The sequence below is a fragment of the Saccopteryx leptura genome, chromosome 1 (genome assembly GCF_036850995.1).
Source record: "Saccopteryx leptura isolate mSacLep1 chromosome 1, mSacLep1_pri_phased_curated, whole genome shotgun sequence".
Lineage (NCBI taxonomy): Eukaryota > Metazoa > Chordata > Mammalia > Chiroptera > Emballonuridae > Saccopteryx > Saccopteryx leptura.
Window position 1 is genome coordinate 150,150,283 of NC_089503.1, and position 26,104 is coordinate 150,176,386.

At 44.6% G+C, this 26,104-nt stretch overlaps 2 protein-coding genes and 1 non-coding gene across 6 annotated transcripts in view; 1 reads left to right on the plus strand and 2 right to left on the minus strand.

Moving 5' to 3' along the window:
• DDX4 (DEAD-box helicase 4) overlaps positions 1–14,376 on the minus strand; it is a 61,253-nt gene extending 46,877 nt beyond the window's left edge. For all 3 annotated transcript variants that reach the window (XM_066360835.1, XM_066360836.1, XM_066360834.1), the window contains exons 1-5: positions 14,296–14,376; positions 9,251–9,311; positions 6,953–7,030; positions 3,520–3,597; positions 1,844–1,894 (exon numbers count right to left, since the gene is read on the minus strand). In XM_066360835.1, coding sequence (XP_066216932.1) covers positions 1,844–1,894; positions 3,520–3,597; positions 6,953–7,030; positions 9,251–9,311; positions 14,296–14,367 — 340 coding nt within the window. In that variant the 5' untranslated portion in view covers positions 14,368–14,376. The remainder of the gene's footprint in view (positions 1–1,843; positions 1,895–3,519; positions 3,598–6,952; positions 7,031–9,250; positions 9,312–14,295) is intronic.
• On the minus strand, positions 5,908–6,043 carry LOC136389776 (U8 small nucleolar RNA). Its single transcript, XR_010748350.1, has one exon. It is a non-coding gene; the product is annotated as a U8 small nucleolar RNA (small nucleolar RNA).
• Positions 14,377–25,055: 10,679 nt separating the features above from the next.
• SLC38A9 (solute carrier family 38 member 9) overlaps positions 25,056–26,104 on the plus strand; it is a 60,594-nt gene continuing 59,545 nt past the window's right edge. The window contains exon 1 of one of the 2 annotated variants that reach the window (XM_066377661.1): positions 25,056–25,151. The gene's annotated coding sequence lies outside the window, so the exon portion shown is untranslated. The remainder of the gene's footprint in view (positions 25,152–26,104) is intronic. The other variant, XM_066377651.1, reaches the window with a different exon arrangement.

Sequence of the window (26,104 nt, forward strand, 5' to 3'; positions counted from 1 at the left end):
GAAGAGAATCTCAGAGTTCAATTTCAAACCCTATGCTCCTTACGGCTACCCCACCCCCACCAGGGGAGAGCAGGCCCCAGGGCACAGCGGCCCAGATATCACCCACTGGTATGCCCTGCGTGCAGTGCACAGGCTCCTAGCGTGCTGACAGAACCTGCTGTTGGATTGGCCGACAGGCAGTACGAAAATGAAAGGACTCACTCACTGCAGGCCCTGGTCAGTGGCTCAGCAGTAGAGCGTTGGCCCAGCTTGTGGATGTCCTGGGTTTGATTCCCAGCCAAGGCACACAGGAGAAGCACCAATCAGCTTCTCCACCCTTCCCCCCCTCTTTCCTTTCTATCTCTCTCTTCCCCTCCCAAAATCACGGCTCCACTGGAGCAAAGTTGGCCCAGGTGCTGAGGACAGCTCCAATGGCCTCCACCTCAGGAGTTATAATGGCTCCAGCTGCAGAGGCAACGCCCCAGATAGGCAGAGCATCGCCCCCTGGTGGGCATGCTGGGTGGATCCCAGTCAGGCGCCTGCGGGAGTCTGTCTGACTGCCTCCCCACTTCTAACTTCGGAAAAACACAAAAATTTAAAAAAGGACCCACTCCACACCCATACTTTTCAATTTCAGGGGAACTAAGAGCGAGGACAGAAGAAGCAGAGCACGGGTGGGCACAGAGCACTGGAGGATTACACTCTCTTGCGGGCCATGAGCGACTGCATGTGGTGCTCCCAAGCACTCCACTGCAGAAGTCACCTCAGGGTTAGCACGGTCTGTGACAGGTGGGAATGGTCTTGACTATCCCCTGGTTAAAAACTAGGAAATAAGTTTAGTAGAAAGAGAAAAAGCTAAAACATTTTTCTCTACTCAAAGATTAGTTCTATGCTGTGCATGTTTTCATCTGAATAGGACAAAGTCTGACAATAGTTTTGCGAGGGGCAGTCTTATTTGACATATTAAAACCCCACCTTATTTAAAAAGGGTTTGGTTTTTATTTTGAGGATCACTGCTAAAAGTACAAGATCAAGTCTCAAATATTTAATGACAATAGGCAGCATTCATTGTTTGCCATGACTGTTCTGGTTGAGCTGATGCTGTGACACGCATTTATCCACCTGACGACCTATAAGACAAACAGCCTCCATTCCACAGGACAGGAATCAGCAGCTCTGATAGATGAAGCAACTTTCTGCAAGTCATGCAACTATGTAGCAGGCTACAGAGCAGGGACATAACACAGGGTCTGCAGCTCCCAAGTGCATCATGTTATAAAGAGCCCATGCCTTGGTGGTCATCAAACAAGAGGCAGGAGAAGGGCCAGGTAGCTTCTTTAATACCAGTCCCAAGGCCACACCCGAATCAACTTTGTCAAGTGCCCCGGGAAAAGCGCTGCCCCTTACTGAAGCCTGTCTTCCAGAAACAGCAGTCCAGCCTCATTGTTCTCCATGCTCCTCCCGCTGGTGTCGGACCGCTGACAGAGATGCCTGGGATCTCAGCAGTGATCTACACGCTCATGACTCTTCAACTGTCATGACTTATTTGATCTGAATAGGGACCTACATGTCCCCAACTTTATATCTGAGAGTGTAACTTTCATTCTTGACTTACTGTTTCTGCTATCACCTTTTTATTAAGGTAATGGAACATTCAAACATTGCACCTTACAGAGTAATTAAGGCAATAGGCCGAATCAGGATACCTGCATTCTTGGTAAAGGCTCTGACTATAGCTGCTTTATAAAACTGGGTTTAAGTAAAGTAGAATTAAAACACACTAAAACACTTAACCTTAGTTTCTCTTTGGCATGTACTATAGACATTAAAATTTAAAAGTCACTACAAAAAACACTGAACTTACCTCTCCAGAAACCAGAGCTATCACTTCCTTCAAACTTGTTACCTGAAAAACCTATACAAAATATAAAATTAAACTTGCAAATTTCTGAAAACAATAATCACCTATACTTCTGTGGCATACAATAAACCTTACAGGAACTACTTATTATGATGTCCCTTTAAAATGGGATAAACCACATAACTATATATATGAATAGTCAACAACTCAGGGATTGTATGACAATTTCTGTCTTCTGTCAATTTATTAAAGTTAAAATGTTAGCCACTGTCATATTACCTCAAATATCATATACCCTCTATGTGTACGTGAGCAAAACAGGGTATTTGTATTACCACTATACACTTTCTATTCAAAGTATGACAATTTTTAAAATTTTATAAATTAACTCATAATTTCTTCATCTGCCAGAGGACAGTACAACTAAATTATAATCCAATATACAGTAATTTTTCCCTTATCAGTAACAAGAAATTTCTGCCAAATTCTTTTCTGTTTATAAATTTTTTTAAAATCTTTCACCAAGCTCTGCATTCAATTTTCTCATTTAATAAAAACCTGTATCTAGATTTATGCATCTCTGGAGCATATAGACATGTCTGTAAAATTAAGTTTAAAAGCATCCATCAGTAATGTTTTTATAACATTTTTAAATGTTGACTCTTAACAGAATATTTAATGCAAAGATATTCAAGAATATACATTAAAAGTTAACTGTCAACATAGAGTATCTGTCAATTAGTATTTAATCTTAAATTATAAAGTGTTAAATTATAGTTTCTGTAATTCAGAAACTGAGCAATTACTGTTTGATAAATGCTATATTTATATGCAAAATATATACATATCAAGTCACTTAAGAACTCAGATTCAACCAAAATGGACCATCACTTTCAGCATAAATCTCCATGGAAATTTAATACACAATTGCCATGTAAGAGTAAGTATCCTATAGCTTCCATATATGATTGGATGACAAAAAAGTTTTCCTTGAGCAGATGTATAATTTCAAAATAAAGATAACCCCTACAGAAAGAGCGTACTATCACAAAATCTAAGTTTTAGTTACTATACTTTATTCCTTTAAGTATTGGCAAGCTTTGAAGCTGGTTCAAAAGAGGACTGTACTCTGCTGCCCTCTACAACTGCCCCTTCCCCTGTGTCGCCCTCCAAAAAGAGTCAAGTGCTGGGTTTCCAAAATGCTTGGGAAAGTCTTCTGCCTATGTACTGTTGGTCGTGAACATAAACTCTATTTTTTGATCTATAGTTTTTAAAGTTTTTTAGGGAAAACATTTAATTTCAAAGATCCTACTGGTACTTTATTCAACTGAAGATGGAGACTCAAATTCACCTTGGAAGTATGACAGGGACCTCTTGTTTGGGAGGTGGGGGATCCTGAGTACAGAAGAGAAGAGCTGGGGTCACCTGTGGGGTAATGCAGCCTGAGGAACGCTGCAGCCAGGAGCATGACCAGTAAAAATCTCCACGGAAGAGCAGACACACCTGATGGGCACACGCTGCTGCTCTGAACTGTGAGCACAGTGTGAGTGTTCCCACGACCTGCATAATTTTCGGAAAAGGCACATGCTTTCTACGTGTGTCACAGGGAAATGTGAACTCAAAGATGGGAAAACCTGTGTCACTCAAGTTCTGAATGTAAGACATCACAAGCAGGTTACCTCTGTTTCCAAAACTCCGTCCAGCTCCAAAACCCCCCACTGAGGAGGCGTTCTCCCTTCTATTAGACTCGCCAGCATCTGGGAAGGGCAGGGTGAGAGGTCTTTAATGCAGAACATTACACATGTCATCAATCTAGAAATGAACTTCTGTTTGAACAGAAATGAACTCCCTATCCTTACGACTTTTAAGGATAGGGAAAGAGTTTCACAAAAACTCATAAAGATATAACTAATATACCCCAACTTCTTTTTTTTAAAAAAAAGCTCTTAAATTATTATATACAGGTAAAAATATAATTAGACCACTGAAATACAGCTTTAGATGAGTTGTTATTTTACTAGTGACCTGAAATCAGAAAGTTCAGCTGGTTTTCTGTGTATTAACCTCATCTCAGAGAGCTCTTTCCATGGTGCCCTGTGTGAAAGTCACTGCTATTGAGAATTGTATCCTCTTGTTCCATTTCAAAGCATTCTGGTTATTGTTTATGCATTGTTCTAGTACCTAAAGTGCTGGCAATCTTTCAGTCTAAATTGAAATTAGGAAGGGACTACGTGATAAAGAAACAAGCTGAGACCCACCGCCCTGTGCATCCCCCCACCACAGGTGTCCCCTTATTAGCCTTCCTCATGTTACTCTCAATGCCCAACATTCTAACCCAGTGGTCCCCAACCTTTTTGGGCCACAGACCGGTTTAATGTCAGAAAATATTTTCACTGACAGGCCTTTAGGGTGGGATGGATAAATGTATCACGTGACCAAGACAAGTGTCAAGAGTGAGTCTTAGATGGATATAACAGAGGAAATCTGGTCTTTTTTTTTTTTAAATAAACATCGTTCAGACTTAAATATAAATAAAACAGAAATAATGTAAGTTATTTATTCTTTCTCTGTGGACCGGTATCAAATGGCCCACGGACCAGTACTGGTCCATGGCCCGGGGATTGGGGACCACTGTTCTAACCCACACCAAACACCTCCCCACACCCCAAGTGTACCCCAAGTGTGAGCTCCTGACATCCGTGACCTCCTCCATGCCTGCTCTGCTTTGCTATTTTCCTGTCAAAATCCACTCCCCCCTCAGGAGCCTCGCTCACGGGCCACCTGTCTGTGAGCCTTCCCTCAGTGCGCTAGCACACCATCTGGGTCTCTTTAGTAATGTCTCCTTTCATGTGTCTCTGTACTGTCCCATTAAGAATCTGAGGGCAAAGTTGCTATGGCAAGTAGCAGGGTTATTTAAAACAAAAACTGTACAACGGACATCCAGGCCGGCTAGACTGCCACTTTAGGGAAAATTAAAGCGCTGTCTTGTGAGCCTCAGGAACGTCCTCACTCTCTGTAATGTCCTAATACAAGGAACCAAAGGATCTATGGGACCCTAATGCCACATGCAACTATCAGTATTTTCATCTGATTTCAATGATGTGTGTGACTCAAGAAGTTAAGGCTACTTAGGTCATACTACACAGAACAGGAAAAGCCAATCAGTGTTATAATTTAAGTAATTAAAAGTCAATTTCAAAAACAAGCTCTGAGAAAAAATACCATAGATACTGACACTAGCTAAAACGGCAGATGAATTATAAAGGAAAAAGGCTATACTCATGGGTCTGTGGGTTTTCAGGATTATATGTAGTCTAAAGAAAAAATTTTAAAGTAGTAACATTCAAAACAAAAAGTTTGATCAGAAGTTTAATGTGTATTTCAACCTAAAGCATATGAAATTAATAATTTGTAGTAAAATTTGTCTCAGTTATGGTTTTCTCATTGGAAAATAACTTATTCAACAATATTTACAAGCCTGTACCAGAAAGTATCACATAACCTATTCCAAAATGGGATTTTAAAATATATCTAAATACTAAATATTCCCTTGACTGTGGTATTAAGATATTTATTTCTAATGTTAGTAAAGCAAACACAACCCACACTTGATCCTCCTAGCAGAATGACAGGATCCAAACCCTCAATGCCACTGACATAATAAATTACATATGCATATTTAGAGAATAAGTTATTTCCATTAGTAGCAAGAACATGTCAAAATATAAAATTCACATTTGTGTTAACTGTAACTAAAGAAATTAAGTTTTCCAAATATCAAATGAATTACCCTACACACATCTTTAATTTCCAATGAAAAAAAATCTAAAAATATCAATAGTTTTTCAAAAAATAATATCTAACAAATTCAGTAAGTGGTATGTATATTTAAAACTACCAATTAGCCCTAGCTTATGGTATCCCATAAAAAATGGTCATATGTATAATTTGAGATTCTAATATTTTATTGCACTATAATAAACCACAGTGCAGAATGTTTTCAGCATTTTACTATCAAATCTAAGGAGATACTGTAAGAAGGTTTTTTTTGTTTTGTTTTTTTAAGAATCAGAGAGGAGTAACCAGGGTGTTGCAAGCCCTGATCACTCAGAAACATTAATCACAAATCATGCAATCTCCAATCATCATATTCTAGTCTGTCCTCCTGAAGGAGGAACAGGTAAGGATTATCCTACCTGGCAATACATGTATAATAAGGTATTTTGTTGTTTCATTACCTGTCAGATTCACGTTCTGGTTGTTCTAAAAGTAACAATAAAAAATTCCAAGCTTGAAAAAATAACCTCTTAAGGCTAATGAGATAGCAGAAATGCTTCCCATACTGCCTTATCTTGAGAAATACAAAACTTGTGAAAGAGGTTCTTCTCACCCTAAGTCTGAAGCTTTTACAACCTTCCCATATCGAATGTTGGAAAACAACAATCATAAATACATTAAGGAGCTCCATGAAGCAACTATCTTTTTTTTTTTTTTTTTTTTTTTTTGTATTTTTCTGAAGCTGGAAACGGGGAGAGACAGTCAGACAGACTCCCGCATGCGCCCGACCGGGATCCACCCGGCACGCCCACCAGGGGCGATGCTCTGCTCACCAGGGGGCAATGCTCTGCCCCTCCGGGGCGTCGCTCTGCCGTGACCAGAGCCACTCTAGCGCCTGGGGCAGAGGCCAAGGAGCCATCCCCAGCGCCTGGGCCATCTTTGCTCCAATGGAGCCTTGGCTGCGGGAGGGGAAGAGAGAGACAGAGAGGAAGGAGGGGGGGGTGGAGAAGCAAATGGGTGCTTCTCCTATGTGCCCTGTCCGGGAATCGAACCCGGGTCCCCCGCACGCCAGGCCAACGCTCTACCGGTGAGCCAACCGGCCAGGGCCTGAAGCAATTATCTTTAACCAATCTAATCAATTAAACTATTTCCTGCTATCCCCAAAAAGTAAAATGGCAAAAAGTACAATGGCACTTGAAAAAATGAACCCATTATCCCAACGAAAGCCATACTACACTGATTGACAATTCGGCTCTGCATGGCACGGCCATAAAAGTCCCTACTCATCCCACTGCTCAACAGCTAAGATGACGATGGAAAGATAATGCCACTTACCTCTGCTTCCCACGCTCCTCCTGGAGGCAACTCCCCTTCTCATGAAATGATCTTTTTGAGAAGGTCCATCATCCATTTCTAAAGCAAATAACATTATGAGGCAAGTCAGAATAACAAGTATCTCGGAGATATGCAAGCTTTACTCCTTTCCAATGTGCCACTAACATGGCAAAGGAGGAATTTCATTTAGCAATAAGATGAAAAGGGCCCTGATTCGTTAGCTCAGTGGACAGAGCACTGGCCCAGCATATGGATATTCCCGGTTTCATCCCCAGTCAGAGCACATATGAGAGGCGACCATCTCCTTCTTTCCCTTTCCCCCCTCCTCCACTCTCATAGCCAGTGGCTCGAATGGTTCAAACTCTGGCCCCAGAGTGGAGGATAGCTCAGGTGGTCTGAGCGTTGGCCTCAGGCACTGAGGATAGCTCAGTTGATCAGAGCATCAGCCCCAGAGGTGGCTGGGTGGATCCTGGTCGGGGTACATGCAGGAGTCCATCTCTCTGCCTCCCCCTCTTCCACTTAAAAAATAAATAAATAAATAGCCCAACTGAAAAAAATGGGCTAATAGTTCTCCAAAACAAAAATAAATGGTGACTAAATCTCACTCATAATTGTAAAAATTGGAAATCAAAAGGAGATGCCTTTTTTCAACCACATGATTGACTCAAAAATAGTTTCATGTTTGCTAATACCAAAAATAGTCACAAGAAATAAGTGAAAATCACACACAATATTGAAGTTATAAACTAAATAGATCTTGATCCTAATACTCAAAATATGTATTTTTGAAAGTATACTAGTATGAATTTCTCTAGATACATATACATGGTAACACGATTAGCAAAAAAATAAAACCAACAAAACAACAAAAATAAATGGATCAGAGGAAAACACGTCATCCATAGAACACACACAGTGCATTTTCACAGAACTACAGAGCACCCAACATTAAAGAACTATTTTTCAACAACAGATAAAATGTTTATAAAATCTGACCATGCAGGAGTTCACAATGCAAATTTCAAAAATCAGTATCATATACACAAAATTCTCTAATCACAATGCAATCAAATGAAAAGTTATTAAACAAAAACAACTTGTTTAAAATTCTCTTACATTTGGAAATATATTTTTTAAACACTTCTATATAGCCCACAGCTCACAGAAAAACAATAACAGACCTTTAAAACTACTTAGTATCATATGATAAAAATGTTACTGATGAGTACCTAAATTTTTATACTAGAAAATAAGAACTCAAAGTTAACAAAATAAACAGCCCTCTCAATTAGAAAGAATGTTAGGGGAAAATAAATAAATAAATCACAAGAAAGGAGGAAAAAATAACAGTAATTCATAAAATAAGAATAAACATATCAGAAATTGATTCAACAAAGCCAAAACAAGGTTCTTCAAAGAAACCCACGAAAACGTGCCAGTGTGAGAAATCCCTAGCAGACAGAGTAGGGTGGGAGGCAGGGGCAGAGACAGAAGACACAAACAGCACTAGGAATACAAGGGAACAGGAACACCCTCAGGAACAAGGGAGGTGCTGTTCAGTGAGCATGAAGGATGAAGAGTTCCCAGTAAGAGGTGACAGTGTCATGGGTACAAAGGGTCAGTCTGGGAGAGAAAAGGCTCTAGAGTGGATTGTGGTGGCCGCACAGCAACAGAAACGTGTCTGTTCCACCCGAGGATGTGGAGGGGTGACCGTGCTCACTGGTCTGTGCTGTTTTGGATGAGGGACTTAGGCACCATGGAGGTTTGACCATGCAGGCGTCAGTGCCCCTAACTCCCACCTTGTTCAAGGTCAACTGTACTTAATGCCTGACCTAGACACTTAAAAATGGTTAAAATGGTCACTTTTATGTCACAAATATTTTAACATAGTAGAAATAGCATCTCTGCCTGCTTTGGACTTTGACAAAATGCAAGGCCGCTGGCATGAGGGCTGCTCTGAGCCCGAGCCCTCCCAGCCCATTCAGCCTCACCCGTACAGTCCGAAGTCCCACTCCCTGACATCAGGAACCCTGGCAAGTCCACGCAGCCTGAGTGCACAGCAGGCAGAGCACAGCCTGGGCACTGGTCCAGCAGCAAACCCTAAACCAAATAAACCGTCTACAGCACTGTGCTCTCTCATCCCTTCTCTAACCACCGTGGCCCCTGAATATCCACGTAGAACTGGATTCTCATGAGAACATTTAAAAACACTTCTGCAAGACATCTGCCAGGCGGTTGCTCTGTCCCAAGATGAAGCCCTTCACCTGTAAGGTGCCGCCTTCTCGCCTCTGCACATACCTGACGACGAGGCCCCAGTCCTATTAAAAGCATCTCCATTCGCTCCGGAAGAATACCCATCCTGTGAGGAGGAAGGAAAGACTCGTTTTCCACTTTGAATAATAAGAACCTGCCACCAATATCACAAATACTGCAAAATTTTACCAACCGGGCTTTGTTCAAAACAAAGCAACAGTTGACTATAAGATGCCATGGGTCACTGGGTGTTCCTTTGTCAATTACTCCAAAACCTTCCCACTCACACTGTACGTATAAAATATTAAATCATCACTTACAACAGTGGTCAGCAAACTAGAGCCATGAGCCAAATCTGGAGAGCAACCAGTTTTTGTAAATAAAGTTTTATTAGAACACAACCATCCTCTTTTGTCAGGGTCTGTCTATGGCTGCTTCCACACCACATCCACAATGCAAGAGAGACTGCAAGGTCTGCAAAGTCTAACATATTTACCATCTGGCTTCTTACAGAAAGAGTTTGCTCATTCCTGAACTGAGGGTTTAGCCACCCATATATCTGAAAAGTATAATCAAATACTATTATATAAATAAAACTGACCAAAGTGATACATGAATAAAGCAATGCCTGCCAACACATACCAGTTTATAGAGTTTGGTATTTCAGAGTATACCCATCAACTCTGTGTGGGACCAAGCGGAGCATGGACCAAGAGGAGTGGGGAACAGTTTCTACCATAACGCACTACAGAAGTTTACTTTCAAAACTTCTACTGTGTTTATATGAACTGAAACGATGCATCCACGCCCTTTATAAAGGAATTCACCCTAATGTAAACTCACTTGTAGGGTGCCCTTACCACTCCTTTATTTCCTCTTACATAAGTTGCTTCTACTTACGGCAAAACTTTCAGAATAAAGCTCTGAAACTCTTGCACATGAAAATCAGAATTGGCCCTGGCCAGTTGGTTCAGCGGTAGAGCGTCGGCCTGGCGTGCGGGGGACCCGGGTTCGATTCCTGGCCAGGGCACATAGGAGAAGCACCCATTTGCTTCTCCACCCCCCCCCCCTCCTTCCTCTCTGTCTCTCTCTTCCCCTCCCGCAGCCAAGGCTCCATTGGAGCAAAGATGGCCCAGGCGCTGGGGATGGCTCCTTGGCCTCTGCCCCAGGCGCTAGAGTGGCTCTGGTCGCGGCAGAGCGACGCCCCGGAGAGGCAGAGCATCGCCCCCTGGTGGGCAGAGCATCGCCCCTGGTGGGTGTGCCGGGTGGATCCCGGTCGGGCGCATGCGGGAGTCTGTCTGACTGTCTCTCCCCGTTTCCAGCTTCAGAAAAATACAAAAAAAAAAAAAAAAGAAAATCAGAATTCAGTACTGTAATTTAAAAATGAAAGGCGACCTAAGGTACAGGTGACACCTTATTAACTGACTGCATTAGAACAGTTGGTATTTCTTCATATCTGTTCCTCTAAATAAGCCCAAAGATGGAAGGAGTGCACCAGGGTAGGCAGCCTCAGGTTGTACTTATTTTCTAAAATTTCCTTCACAAAAGACACTAAAATGGCTTATAAAACTACTTTTATAAAGCTTGAGTGTCTTCCAATTATTTTTCTTAAGAACAGAAAGACAATAGTATCCCTGATATGCCTGGGCTTTTGGTTCAGTAGAGTTTCAATTTATGATACCATAGACATTAAAACAAACAAATGATCGAGTGAAAACTTTTTCTCTCTAGGGGCCCAAGTGTTAAGGGTGAAGAGCGTACTCAAGGGCTGGTCTGAGAGTGCCACACAGCTGATGATAGGTCATGAACAGCAGCAGTCAAGAATTGAAAAAGTATTATCTGATGATCCTCACACCGTGCAATTTCACATCCCACATATGTGGGACTTGTAAATAAATGTCAAGATAGATTTGGACACAAGACATCAGAAAATGTTTTTCAATATAATTGTTTCATAAAAGTCTTAACCTTTTTCAGTACCCTAAATCTAACTTCCTGTTTCCTTCCAGCTGCCACACCTGTCCTCTGACCTCTTAACCACACGTCTGGTGTCCAGCTGCCGCCCACACCTTCTCCTTTTCCTTCAAGTCCCCAAGTCCAGCCTCCGTCCTCACCTCTGCACACAGTGCTTTCAAGGAGGAAATGATGTAATGAGATTACTACACAGTGCTTCACCCAGCAACATCTAAAATGGCACCACTTTCCTCCTCTCTACAACATTCTTCTCTTGGCTTCAGGAGTACCACGGCCCCAGTTTCTGTGTGGCCCACCAGCCACACCCTCCTAAGTCCCTTCTGCTCACTCCCGCCGGACCTCTGAAGTCAGTGCCCCAGCACTCAGGGCAGAGCCCTCTAATTCTACTATATCAAAATTTACCCAATACCATATCTTCAAATCCCACTGACACACAGATCTCTTCCAAGTTTATATCTATAACCCTGATCCTTCTCCTAACCAAAGAATTCTTAAAATCTACTGCCTAGAAGCCTTACTAATATGTTTCACAGGCATCTGAAATTGAACACAACAAACAGAGAATTCTTAAAATGTCTTTTCTTCCAAACTTGTTCTAGTTTCAGAGATTCCTCTCAGTAAATAGGAACATCCTCCATCTAGTTGCTTACATTGAAAAACCAAGCTACAGCCCTGGCTGGTTCGCTCAGCGGTAGATACTCAGCCCAGCATGTGGATGTTCGATTTCTGATCAGGGCACACAGGAGAAGGGACTGTCTGCTTCTCCACCACTCCCCCTTCTTTCTCTCTCTCCCTTCCCCTCCTGCAGCCCATCCCCATCGGTTGACTAGACTCCACTGTCTGTAGCCTACTGATCCTTTTCTAAGAGGAAATCACTTTCCTCTATCTCTGGACCTGCTCAACCAACCTCTCTGCCATCTCTTTAGCCTTCTCCCTCACCTTCTCGCACCTTCTATCACTCTGCCCTCGACACCACCCTTTAGAATCTGAGGACGAGCATACCCTCCATCTCTCACAATCCATTCCCACAATCCAGGACACATGCTCTTCCACACTCACTATCTTCCCACCTCTCTTTGGTGACTAGAGGCAGAAATTGCTAGCAATCTTCCTCGGGCTCCAGCACTTCGATTTACTTAGGTCTGCCAACTCAATGACGTCCAAGGGGAATCTTTTTTCTGCTACTTCAGAACCACAGTATGGATGCGAACAGAGAAGGTGCAAATCTTATTTCCTTATCTAAATAACTATTACAAACTTTGCTGTTCCTGTTTTTTAAAACTGTAACTGTGGATGGACTAATTATTTCAAGCTGTTTCCACTTTAGTCATAAGGGCATTCGCCTTCTGAAGTATGCCACAAAAAAGGCACATAGATCAGAGAGAAGTGACCACTGTGTAGACTCACTCTCACGGTCCCCTAACAAGAACATTGCACCCAGTAAGCAAACCCAAATCCTGTTACACTCACCAACTGACCCATTCCAACACTCGTCCCAACAAAGTTGTATGCGATGCACAAAGGCCTTGGCACTGAGATTTCTGGTCTGCATGCCTGTGAGATGAACACATTTTCCTTCACCTCACACCTGTCACTGTCCTATCTACCCCGAGGTGGTACTCTCACTATTAAAGTGAAAATCTAGAACTGGGAAATTCTAAGAGCTACCAGAACGGTGGCCAATTATTCAAAATTATATAAGCATGTGTCAACATTAAATCTTCAAACAAAATCCTGAGAAGCATTCAGATAAGACTGATTACAGATATTAATTAAGATGATACCAATTCAAGACGGTCTCAGAGCAAACTCTAAAGTGAACAAAAGGGAAACCCAGTTGTCTCTACAAACGGAAACTCAGTCAAAAAGGGCAATCAAAATGGTGCCTTTAACAGAAATTAAGCTGAATAAAAGACCTCAGATTTCTCCTATACAAGTGTGATTTTAAAAAGTCATAGTCATCCTTAGTTTTCACACTTTTTATACAACCAAGGCAGGCAAAAATAAAAAGAAGCTGTCAATTGCACCATGTTCCTTCAAGGCAAATAGGCCAAATAACTATTGCAAGACCAGCACCTTATGTTGTCTGCAGAAAAATGCAAAAGTTTTACTACAAATTGGATCCACACAAGCATATATAAAGAATCATAAGGTGGATTTGTTAACAAAAATTATATTCAAGTTAGTATTCCCAAAATCATGAAACAAGGTATGTTACTAAATAGCACAAAAATTCTAAAACTGTACATTTAAAAGACTTGAGTCAGCCATACTTAATTTCAAATACCTCAAGCACAATATGCAACGGTGCAGTGTACTGTTTGAAAAACACTTACTGAAGGCACAATCTCAGACAAAGGAAAAATAAAAATTAGGTGACTATAAAAGTCCACTGAAGAAAATGTATCTGTGAAATAACTTTATAACAACTCTATTGTGAATCAAGGGGAGAAAACCATAAAATATCCTTTGACCAAGAATTCCATTTTTGGAAGAAAAAAAACCTCCCAAATTAAAACAAAGAATAAGCTGTAGATATCTGTGACACTATTACAGCTAATGACGTCTTAAATTCACACCAACAGAACTCAATTATGGTAGGTCCTTTCAATGAAAGATTATATAACCACAAGAAATTATTTTAAGGAAATATAATAGAGAATAGTGAAAAGTGAAAAAGCTGGCATCAAAAATTGTAATTTTACTATCTTTACAATCTATAGAAAAACGTGTATGTGCAAAACAGAAGCAAACACACTTAAAATTTCAAAGTTCATCTGAAACCTTCCCACCACAGTGAGTACGATCAAACCTATATCATTTGAGTAGTACGAACGTTCATGTACGTCCTGGTGCCTCCTGACCATCCAGAGTACGGTCCTAACAAAAATTTTTATTTTAAAAATGTGTAAGGCAACATTTAAAAAAAGCAAATGTATGTTCTTCTTGTTTCCTTAAATTGGTTATAAAACAAACGAGATTTTAAGTTAATAAAACTGGAACTGGAACTAATTTCATTTTTTGGAAAAAAAAAACCTCACTTCCAGGGGGTCAGGGAGCATGAAAAAAATCATTATTCAAAGGGTTAATAAACTGTAACCTTTCAGTGTTACTACCTTCTCAAAGACAGGAACGTAGGAAGACAGATGGGGTTTGATTATTTCTGCTTCCCAGTCTTCATCCCCCATGGTGGTTTCCTGCTCTACTTTTTGAACAAAAACACAAGGAGACACATTGGGCCTCGATTAGATCAGACCTTGCTTTCGGAAGCATCAACCTCCAGCTATCTCCCAGACACCTGGAACTTCTCATCCAGGTGCTCTCCTCCCGCCTAGGTTTCCGTGCAGAGGGGACTCAGCTTTGTTTCTCAGGGTGGAGGTGGCATTGGCGCCCATCCTTGGGTCTTTAGAAAGCGGATGGACCGAACCGCTCAAGCGCTGACTCAGCAACCACCGGGTCCCCAAGGGGATCTCTGGTCACAGGTGAACCCCCTCCCGCGAAGGGGCCCCGAGCGGCGGGGAGAGGACATCCCCAGGCAGACTAGCTGTCGGGTTGGAGTGCTGACAAGTTTATGGGGGGAGGGAGCGGAGCCAGGGACCCACGCCTCGGAGTTGGCGGGCAGGCGACACGCGTCTCGAAGGAGAGGAGGCCAAGGCCCCAAAAGAGAGACCAACGGGTTCGCAGAGATGTCCGTGTGCACGCCCGCCCGCCGCGTCCCGTCGCCCCCCGGACGGGCCCGCCCCGCGGCTGCGGGAGCCGGAGCCCCGGCCCGCGGCGTTCCCCTGCCCAGGCCCGCCCGCCGCTCACCCCACGCCGCCCGCCGCCCCGGGGCCCAGGTCCTCGCCGGCGCCTCCACCCCTAAACGGCCACACGTGCCGGACGCCCCGCCTGCGTCCGGGCCGCGCTGCAGCAACAAATGGCACCGCGCGGCGCGCGCCGCCAGCCAATCAGCGCCCGCGCGCCGCGCGGCCCCGCCCACAGGCCCCGCCCACCGCTCGCCGTCGACGCTGCGGGCCGGTTGGACCTCGGCGGACCGGGCGGCCGGCAGTCCCCACGGGCTAGCGGAGTCCTGCGTGGGCCGGCCCCTGGGCTTCCCTGGGGCGAGCGCTGCCATCCGGTCGCTCCCCTCGCGTGCCAGCGCCCAGCCCCGCGCTCTCCTACCCGGGAGCCCTCCTTGCGCTGCCCCGCAGCCCGGCAGTTGGCCCGCTTGGGTGCCTGAGCCCCCTCCCGCGGCACGTCCGGGGGTCCGAACCTCTGCAGCTCAGCCCTGGGGGCAGGGGTCGCTGTCTGCGGAGCAGGGGTCCGCGTCCTTGGGAAGGAGCCGCCTCCGAGCCAGAGGAAGAAGGGCGGGCGGGCTCCCGCGTGCGTGGTCGTGGGTAGTCCAGGCTCTGACCTGTGACCGTCCTGACCCCAAGGTCAAACGACGGTGACCTCGCGCCCCATCCGTCACATGATCTGCAGGTGCGCCCTCGGCATCCCCCATCCCTGCAAAAAGCAGGACGGGTTGCTTAGGAGCTGCCATCAGTCTTTTCCATCATGTCCCGTGTTCTGAATCTTTGAAAAAATGCGCAGAATCCACGGCCTGGCCTTGCGTTCGCACCCGAATGAGGTGCTTGCAGCTTGATGCTGAGCATCTCTAGAACCGCGTGTTGGTCCAGTCTCTTCTTCCACCAACAATACGTCAGCATCCACCTTGTTGATTTGGAGCCCTACAAATCGACATAAAATGGGAGGGGAAGAGGTTATAAGTGTCTCTAAGATACCAGGGTGCTAGGAACACCACATATGGCTAAGGCAGTGTTTACCAAAGCGTGGTAACACCACTGGTTTTAGGCACTTAGTGGGCAGTTTTCATTACGACAGTTTGTTTCATGATTGATGCGTATGAGAAAACGTTAACTGAGACCATCAAACCTATGATTCCAGAAAATCATTGCTCGTCATGAACCTAAATGAAGTATTATAGTTTTTCAGTGAAAAGAAATTTTTTTTGTTTTTTGTTTTTTTATATTTTTCTGAAGTTGGAAACGGGAAGGCAGTCAGACTCCCGCATGCATCCCACTGGGATCCACCCAGCAAGCCTACCAGGGGGTGATGCTCTGCCCATCTGGGGCCTCGCTCTGCTGCAACCAGAGCCATTCCAGTGCCCGGGCCAACCTTGCTCCTATGGAGCCTCGGCTGCGGGAGGGAAAGAGAGAGACAGAGAAGAGGGAGAGGGGGAGGGGCGGAGAAGCAGATGGGCGCCTCTCCTGTGAGCCCTGGCAGGGAATCGAACCCGGGACTCCTGCACGCCAGGCCGACGCTCCACCACTGAGCCAACCAGCCAGGGCCTCAGTGAAATGTAATTTAAGAACGAAGTATTAATAGTATCCGGGAATGGCAAAAATCATGAAGGTGGCATTCAGAAGACTACAGTGTGGTCAACACTGGTGCGAACGGGAAAGACTCAGATCTGGGCATAAGCCACTCGTGGGCTTTTCTCCACGGTGAGCTGAAGCTATCTCGGCAACTGTTCTGATGCCGTGCTCACTTAGCAGCTTCTTGTTTAGGAATTCTTAACTCCCCCAAGTATTTTGATAATGAGAAAGGAGGTCCAGTGTTTAAGAATTATTTGATCCCCATTATGAATTAATACACTGAGATTCTGAGAGTCTTGTTTGAGTTGAACTGGTGTTCCTGAGATGGCCTGCTTATAATCAACCAGACCTCCTAAATGACATAATACATTCAGTGGTCCCTAAGCACTTTTACAGATATATTTAAATAAGTGCTGAAAATGAGTAAAGGGTAAAAAGTCAAATACTATGTCAGGTTTCGTTGGACAATCCTTTCTTAAGACCAAGGGGTCTTCGTAGCCATTTGCTGCAAAAGTGTTTCATTAGTGAATTATGGAATTTGGTAAACAATTACTAAGAAAGCATAGTATACCAAAGTCTAGCCCTTTTCATTCCCCCTAAATGTTAGTTATTCCTAACAAAGAAAGCTGATTTTCTGAGTTACAAATGGCAAAGGAAACGCAATTTCTGAATCTCATCACAGTCAGTCATCTTGAGTATAAACAGAACTAATTCACCCAGAGAAGTAGTGACCAGGATCTGTCGATGAACAGTGATGAATCTTTTTTTATTTACCCTTCTTCAGACTGCAGAGTTGGAGCTTTCAGTTACAGAGGAAGAAATTACTAGCAATTGGCTGAGAAGTCAATGTTGGTCATCTCTGGTTGTCCATTTATTAACCAGTGATAATATTCACAAAGGAATAGAACCCAAGGAGGGGGTCATGGCAACCTCAAATCTATAGCTGGTTGGTCAGAAGTACATGTGACAATTTAGACTTTCCATCGGTGTCTGAAATAGGGGGTGGTGTGGGTGAAATTCTTGCAAGCTGAACTCTTAATCTGTGGATCTGATGCTGTCTCCAGGAATAGTGTCAGAATTGAATTAAATTGTAGGACACCCGGCTGGTGTCCAAGATTGCTCAGTGATGTTAAACAACCTGCCCCCTACCACACATTCCAACTGGCACCCTTAGTTAGCATCAGTCAACATCTTGTGCTTCATAATGTGATGCAGTAAGAAAGATGTTATCATGCTCATGTCTTATTCTTGTAATAAAAAAAATGCAAAACTTGAATCTAATCATGTGGAACCCTTGGATAAATTTAAATTGAGGGTCACTCTACTAAATGACCTATACTCTTCAAAAATGTCAGTCATGAAAGAGAAAGAAAAGCTTAAGGAACCATTCAAAATTAAAGGAGCTTAAAGATATATGAAGACTGAATACAATGCATGATCAATCTCATGCTGGGCTCTGGGTGAGAAAAAAAATTCCTATGAAAAACATATTTGGAACTATTGGTGAAATTTGAGTACGGTCTGTAGATTGACTAAGCATTCCACAGATTTTTTAAAATTCTAACTTTGATCATTGTACTGTGAAAACCCTTGTTTTTGTGAAATATATGCTGGAGAATTTAGGCCTAACAAGTGGGGGTACAGTGAATAGAGCACTTCCCTGGGTTGCTGAGGTCCTAGGTTGAAAATTCCGAGGTCGCTGGCTTGAGCGCAGGCTCACCAGCTTGAGAGCAGGGTCATCAGCTTGAGCTCATCATCAACTTGAGTGTGGAGCATCAACATGATCCCAAGGTCACTGGCTTGAGCTCATGGCTACTGGCTTGAGGGCTTGAGCAAGGGGTCACTAGCTTGGCTTCAGCCCCTGGTCAAGGCACATACAATAAGCAGTCAATGAACAACTAAAATGAAGCAACTACAAGTTGATGCTTCTCATCTCTCTCCCTTATTACCTGTCTCTTGTTTCTGTCTTTTTAAAAATTAAAAAAAGAATTTAGGAGGTGAGGTATGTTGTCTACAACTTAACCTCACATGATTTAGGAAAAAGGTGTGTGTGTATGTGTGTGTGTAGATAGGGTGGAGACAGAAGGAGGGAAAGAATGGTAAAACAAATATGGCAAAATGTTCACAATTGACAGCTCTGAGTCAAGAAAATATGGGAATTCTTTGCACTGTTTTTGCAACTTCTTCGTAAATGTGAAATTATTTTAAATTTAAATATATCTTCAAAGAACTAAAACACATCAAATATATTCTTTAACTCTATAAGTTCATAATGGTACAGAAAAAAACCATCAGTCATCTTTGCAAGATGCTAGGCAACCAACTCATTTTGAAAACTTGTGAAAAAGAAAAACATAAGTGTTTATGTGACATTTTGGGATAACAAAACTGTTGAGGAAAAATTCTTCTCCTTAGAATTCCAGCTAATGAATGAATATCTCCACCTTGCATCCTTTCAGCCAGGCGTCAGGGAACTGGGGTCCTGGGGACAAATCCAGCCCAATAGCTGCTTCTATAAATAAACTGTAATGCAGCTGCCCCATCTGCTTACATGCAGTCTATGCTGGCTGCATTGAGTTCACCGACACCATGTGGCCACAATATATACTATTGCGCCTTTTACAGCAGTGGTCCCCAACCTTTATTGGGCCACGGACCGGTTTAATGTCAGAAAATATTTTCACGGACCGGCCTTTAGGGTGGGACAGATAAATGTATCATGTGACCAAGACAAGCGTCAAGAGTGAGCCTTAGATGGATGTAACAGAGGGAATCTGGTCATTTTTAAATAATAAAACATCGTTCACACTTAAATATAAATAAAACAGAAATAATGTAAGTTATTTATTCCTTCTCTGCGGACCAGTACCAAATGGCCCACGGACCGGTACCAGTCTGCGGCCCGGGGGTTGGGGACCACTGTTTTACAGAAAATGTTTGCCAATCCTTGCTGTAGGCCGGAAAATAATGGCTGAACTGTGACAGTACCACAGGAATCTCACAGGAACACCAGGGCATTTTAAATTTTTAAAGAAAACACAGCAACATCTGTCAGACACTATGTGAGTTACCAGCTTGAGGTAACTCACAGTTTCAATGTCAGATCAAGTTCATTCTTTTGGATAACATCGTACTTTTGCAAAGCTGAGTTTTCAGCAGTTGCTATGACCTCAAGTAAATGTTCTACAACATTCAATGTGGAACAGGAAATGTGCCTAGTGGTGTCCCATCTGATATCAAGGTTTGAGAAGTTATGCAGTGCCCAGTTGATGTATGTATCCCATTAGTAAGCAACTGTGGTTAAGAATGAAATAAAATGTTCTTTTTCTTTCAGTTTATGTATACTGTATGTTTCTAAATGGATACTAAGTCGTTAAGACTAAAACATATATTAATTTGTTTGGACCTAACTACTTAGTAAGCAGAAACTAAGGACACTGAGAAAAGAATTATTCAGACACTAAGGGTGACATGAACCTGACCTAGCAGGTGACCATCAATGGCTGGTGAAAAGCAGAAGGGGAACTTTGTAAGAGGCAGTATTTGAGCCCACCAAACAGTCTTAATATCACAAATGAAAGACCTTGTGGGCTGCCTGGTGTGATGGTGTAAAGCCAGTAGCCAGGGCCAGGGCCACTATCAAAGCAGCCCAGCCCATGCAGGTTCCCATTGGATTCGGACAGTCGGTAAAGAAACAGCGGAGCCACAAACTGGTGAGCCATAGTCTTTAATTCTAGCTTGCACCCGGCGGGCAAGTAAAAATACACACTGGGCTCCAAAACCCAGTCACATTCAGTGCTCACAAAGCCACTGACTTATCCGAGTTTCCTAGAATCAAAGGTTTCTAGCTCACCAGACTTATTCACCTCTGTTCCCCATCTCCTTCCTTATCCCAGATACAAACTCTACACAAACTGGCATCTCACTCAGCACTCCGCCATCTTGGCTGCTTCTCCTGGCCTACTCCATGTGGCCTCCTTCTGCTCTCTGCTCTGCTCTCTCCTCTAATGATAATCTCAGGAACCAAGAGAGCCCAAACTCCCATTCTGCCCCTATTTTATAGTGTAGCTTCACAACCTTTAATCCAATATACAAAATAGGGAAGTCTCTAATACAAAGTCACTTCCCTGAGGCATGATTGGATTGTACCGCCCCACATCAAAAAGGGTGGGAAAGGCTTGATCCCAAAACCAAGCCCCAGGCTACAAGGATTCTGCCTGCCCAGAGAGACACACATTAATATCACGTGGGCAACGGCCTCCCCGTGGGCAGCGCCGTCTTTAACAAAGTGAGCATAATATATTTTATCTGCCCAACAGATGGGAAGTACAAAACATCTACTATTGGGCAGATAAAATGTATTATGCTCACTTTGTTAAAGATTACGCTGCCCACGAGGAGGCCATCACCCAGGTGATATTAATGTGTGTTGAGAATCCTTGTAGCCTGAGGCTTGGTTTTGGGATTAAGCCTTTCCCACCCTTTTTGATGTGGGGCGGTACAATCCAATCATGCCTCAGAGAAGTGACTTTGTATTAGGGACTTCCCTACTTTGTATATTGGATTAGAGGTTGTGAAGCTACAGTATAAAGTGGGGGCGGAATGGGAGTTTGTGCTCTTGGTTCCTGAGATTAGCATGAGAGAGCAGAGAGAGTAGAGCCAGCAGCAGGAGGAGGCCACGTGGAGGAGGCCAGGAAAGCAGCCAAGATGGCGGAGTGCTGAGTGAGATGCCAGTTTGTGTAGAGTTTGTATCTGGGATAAGGAAGGAGATGGGGAACTGAGGAGAATAAGGTTGGTGAGCTAGAAACCTTTGATTCTAGGAAACTCGGATAAGTCAGTGGCTTTGTGAGCACTGAGTGTGACTGGGTTTTGGAGCCCAGTGTGTATTTTTACTTGCCCGCCGGGTGCAAGGTAGGATTAAAGGCTATGGCCCACAAGTTTTTGGCTCCATGGTTTCTTTATGGCCCATCAGTTTTTGGCTCCGCTGTTTCTTTAAAGGTAGGATTAAAGGCTATGGCCCATCAGTTTTTGGCTCCGCTGTTTCTTTACCGACTGTCCGAATCCAATGCGAACCTGCATAGGCCAGAAGGCTGCTGTGATAGTGGCCCTGGCCGTGTGTTGGGCAGATAAAATGTATTATGCTCACTTTGTTAAAGAGGCCGTTGCCCAGGTGATATTAATGTGTGTTGGGGTGGGCTAAAGGCAGGCAGAATCCTTGTAGCCTGGGGCTTGGTTTTGGGATTAAGCCTTTCCTATCCTTTTTGGTGTAAGGTGGTACAATCCTATCATGCCTCAGAGAAGTGACTTTGTATTAGAGACTTCCCTATTATGAATATTGGATTAAGGGTTTGGATTTCTACACTATAAAATGGGAACGGAGCGGGAGTTTGGCTCTTGGTTCCTGAGGTTAGCATGAGAGAGCAGAGAAAGTAGAGCCAGCAGCGGAAGGAGGCCACGTGGAGTAGGCCAGGAGAAGCAGCCAAGATGGCGGAGTACTGAGTGAGATGCCAGTCTGTGTAGAGTTTGTATCTGGGATAAGGAAGAAAATGGGGAACTGAGGAGAATAAGGTTGGTGAGCTAGAAACCTTTGATTCTAGGAAACTCGGATAAGTCAGTGGCTTTGTGAGCACTGAGTGTGACTGGGTTTTGGAGCCCAGTGTGTATTTTTACTTGCCCGCCGGGTGCAAGGTAGGATTAAAGGTTATGGCCCACCAGTTTTTGGCTCCATGGTTTCTTTACCGACTGTCCGAATCCAATGGGAACCTGCATGGGCCGGGTGGCTGCTCTGATGGTGGCCCTGGCCGTGGCTTCTGGCTTTACACCGTGCCTTCTGGCTTTACATCTACAAAGGCTTGACTTAAACAAATTTAAATGTGATCAAGGTTTTGAATTTGACCGCCAGTCTACTAATTCTCTAAAGTCTGCATTCTTTGTTGTGTGGCCACTGAGGTCTCGGTTCCATTAGCTTAGTGGTCAGCTGGTGAATATTAAATGCTTGGAAGCAGAAAATTAAAATTTTTTTTTAAATAGCCAAAATATAATAATATTATCTCAGTCTTTGCCAATTAGCTATGTTTTGGGGTACTCCTTTAATGCTTCAAACAGTGTACCACTCTGCTTTCGCCTTCACTTCCTGCTTGCACAGAGCCTGAAGGTCAACCAGGGATGAAAGCTTACAGCGGTTCTCAACCTGTGGGTCGCGACCCCGGCGGGGGTCCAACGACCAAAAACACAGGGGTTGCCTTTAGCCGCTGAGAAGCCGCGCTACCGTCTGCAGCAGCGCTATTTAGCTTGAACGCACTCCATTACCGATGTGCGTTCCAAACTGAATACCTGCGGTCATGCGCAGACGTGATTGATTGCATCATCCCTCCGGGGCCTAAGGGGGGGGCGCTCCACAGTCCATAGCAGCATAGCAGCTCATTACGTGTGTGTGGCGCTTGCTGTCATCTGTTGGCGGGTGCCGCAAGCGCCGGAGGACAGAAGCCTAGGAGGCTGAAAGGCAAGAGGCGGAGAGCCAAGAGAGCCTGCGAGACAGCCTGCTGGTGTAAAAAAGGTTAATAATGTAAAAACAGTACACACACCATACACACAATACTGTGTCAGTGTAAGGTGCTTTGTGTGTAATCATTACACAGTACACAAAGCAGTTTACACTTACACAAAGCACCATACATTTACACAGTGTGAACTACATCGGTCTTATACTATAAGAGACCACTATAAGATGTAGTTCACACTGTTCCCCAATGTATAATTATCTCCCATATTTCCCACTATTTTCCCATATTCTGAATGAGGAAACTGCTGAAATCAGCGGTTTCCGGCATTGAATCTGCCTTCTATTGATTTCATTGGGAGTGTGGCGGATTTTGTGGAAGAGAGCTCCCGAGAATCTCGGGTTACCACACAATCCACCGCAGCCTCCTTTTGATTTCAATAAGAGGCGGAGAAATGACAGTGTCCAACACATTTCTTCCTCTCCTGTTCAAGTCAATGGGAGGCCGCAGCAGATTCCGCTAAAATATAGAGCATGTTGCTTAATTTTTTCCACGCTAGAACTTTTCCTAGAGCAGAAAAATTCCAAAGGTGGAATCCATCACCCCCAATAGACTGAAAGAGGCCTCACACTGAGGAATCTGCTGTGCGGATTCTGCAGTATAAAAGATCTGCCTCCTATAGAAGTCTACAAATCAAACATAATTTAAACATAGTGATTAATCACAAAATAATGCATATCAGGTATTTACATGCAGAATCATAACTGTAGCAAAATTACAGTTATGAAGTAGCCACCAAAATTATTTTTTGGTTTGGGGTCACTGCAACATGAGGAACTGTATTGCGGGGTCACGGCATTAGAAAGGTTGAGAACCACTGGCTTAGGGTCTTCTCAGTTGTTTTCTAAGCATCTGTCCAGCCCAGGGCATGCATGAGGTCTTCTTGATCCTCCAGGATAAGAGGGAGCTTTTTCAAAATCCTTATTCCTCCAAGTATCTGCTTCCCAGCCTCTTTCTTCCTAGGTTCTTTGGCCTGTTGTTGCTTGCTCTGACTTCTATGCTTTACTCCTGGTGGCAATGGGCAATACATTTGCTTTAAGTACTTTCAACAAACACTGCCTGGAAAGCAACCGGTGGTGATCTTGGGTAAGTCACTTAAATTCTCTAGGACTGTTTCCTTATCTGTAAAATAGGGATAATAGACCCTTCTAGAATCATAGCATAGACTTACGATATATATAAAATGCCTGGCACTCAACATTAGCTATTTGTTAATTTGAGTTTATTAATTTGGGTTATTACATTACAGTACCTAGTTGAGTCTTTTCTGGTTGTTGTTGTTTTTTAAGGTCCACCGGCTTCCTATGGAAGATGGGTCTAAGTGTTGATGTATGCTCTCCAGAGGACTTACCTTGAGCCAACTTTTACATGAACACACTCATTTTACTCGGATTATGTTTTTTTGGGTTGACTTTGGAGAAATGGCTAGGGACAGATGGGAAGAGGGTGCTAAAATCCTCCCAAAGCTCCCTTTTAGCCTTTTAGGTTCATTTGTCAACACATTGAAAGGAGCGAAAAAGAAAACTAAAGTGTCCAGACACGGGAGGAAGGGTGCCAACCCCGCAAGTGTCTCCAAACCAGCGTCCCTCGCGCCCACAGGGTTCCAGCACGTGGAGAGCGCACAGAACACCCCCAGAAAGGCCTGAGCGACAGATCACGTGAGGCCATGTGGCCTCCGGGCCAAGGGGCTGCAGGCGATGGCGTCCCCAGAACCGCAGGGAAGGATGTGACACTGGTGGGAAAATAGAGACAGAGAAGAACCCCGCAGCCCGCGCGCCCCGTGCTCTCCGAGACCCGGGGCGGGGCGGGGCGGGGCTCCCCGGCAGGGGCGTGGCTCCCCGCCAAGGGCGCGTTGCCCTTGCGGAGCACTCTGGGAGTTGTAGTCCCCATGCCGGCCCAGCACTGTCGGAACTACATTCCCCGCCGGCCCCCGCGGGCAGGCCTGGGCCTCTTCCTGCCGTGGGAACGGAAAGCGGGGCGGACCAGTTTCCGAGTAACCCGGCAGGGTTCCCACGTTCCCGCGGGGCGCGTGGGCTGACAGCTGGGCCTGCTCAGGTAGGGCGCTCTTCCTGGGGTGGCAGATCGCCTGGCGGAGGGAGCGGAGGGGCAGCGGGAGGGGGATCGTCCTGGGGAGGATCGGACGGGCGGAACTGCCGAGCCGGGTCGGGGAGGTTCTTGGTGACACGCGTGGAGGTGGAGCAGTGGCTTCTCGGGTGGTGGGGAGGGGCGATGGGGCCCGAGCCGGCGGGAGATCGCCCGGGAGGGGGGCGCGCGCGCTGCTGGGGGCGTGGGCAAGGCGGTGTCACCTGCTCTGTGCACCTGGCCGGGCCAGGGATGAGTGAGCCGCGCAGGTGCGGTGAGCCCGGCAGGAGCGGCCTGCCCAGAGCGGACCGAGGATGTCGTGACAGCCAGGTGGCTTGACCTCCTAGCTGTCAGAGAGTGCCGGCAGGCCCAGACCTGGCGGCTGGGGATAAATGAAGACCCCTTCCCCCAGCAACAAAGCAAGTCACGTGAATTTTGTGGTCTCCCAGCGCGTGAAAGAGCCATGCTTTCTGTGGACTGTAGTCTGCTAAGTGTGCAATAATATACAGCATTACGGCTAAAACTGCCCAGACATTAATCGAAACTTGATTGCTGCAAAAGGCGGACCGTCGTCTGAGCGTCCCCGGGTGATGGTCAGCATGGTGGTCACTCAGGATTGGGGTGGCTCTGACCGTTTCTTAGAACAGCAGTGAAGTTTGCCACTCCGACTGACTTCCTTTCAAGAAAGATTTCCCTGTCGCACGTGATGCTGCTTTTGTTTTTTGTGTTTTTTTTTAGCATTTTGCCCACATTAACACTTATTTAAAAATTGAAGTCAACCCTCTCAAACCACTCCTTCCTCCACAAAGTTTATGGAAGCTAACTTACATATCAACATTCTTAACAGCATCTTCACCAGGAGTTGATTAAAATTCAAGAAACCACTGTTTTTGCTTGTCCATAATGCAAGTCCTCATCCATTAGAG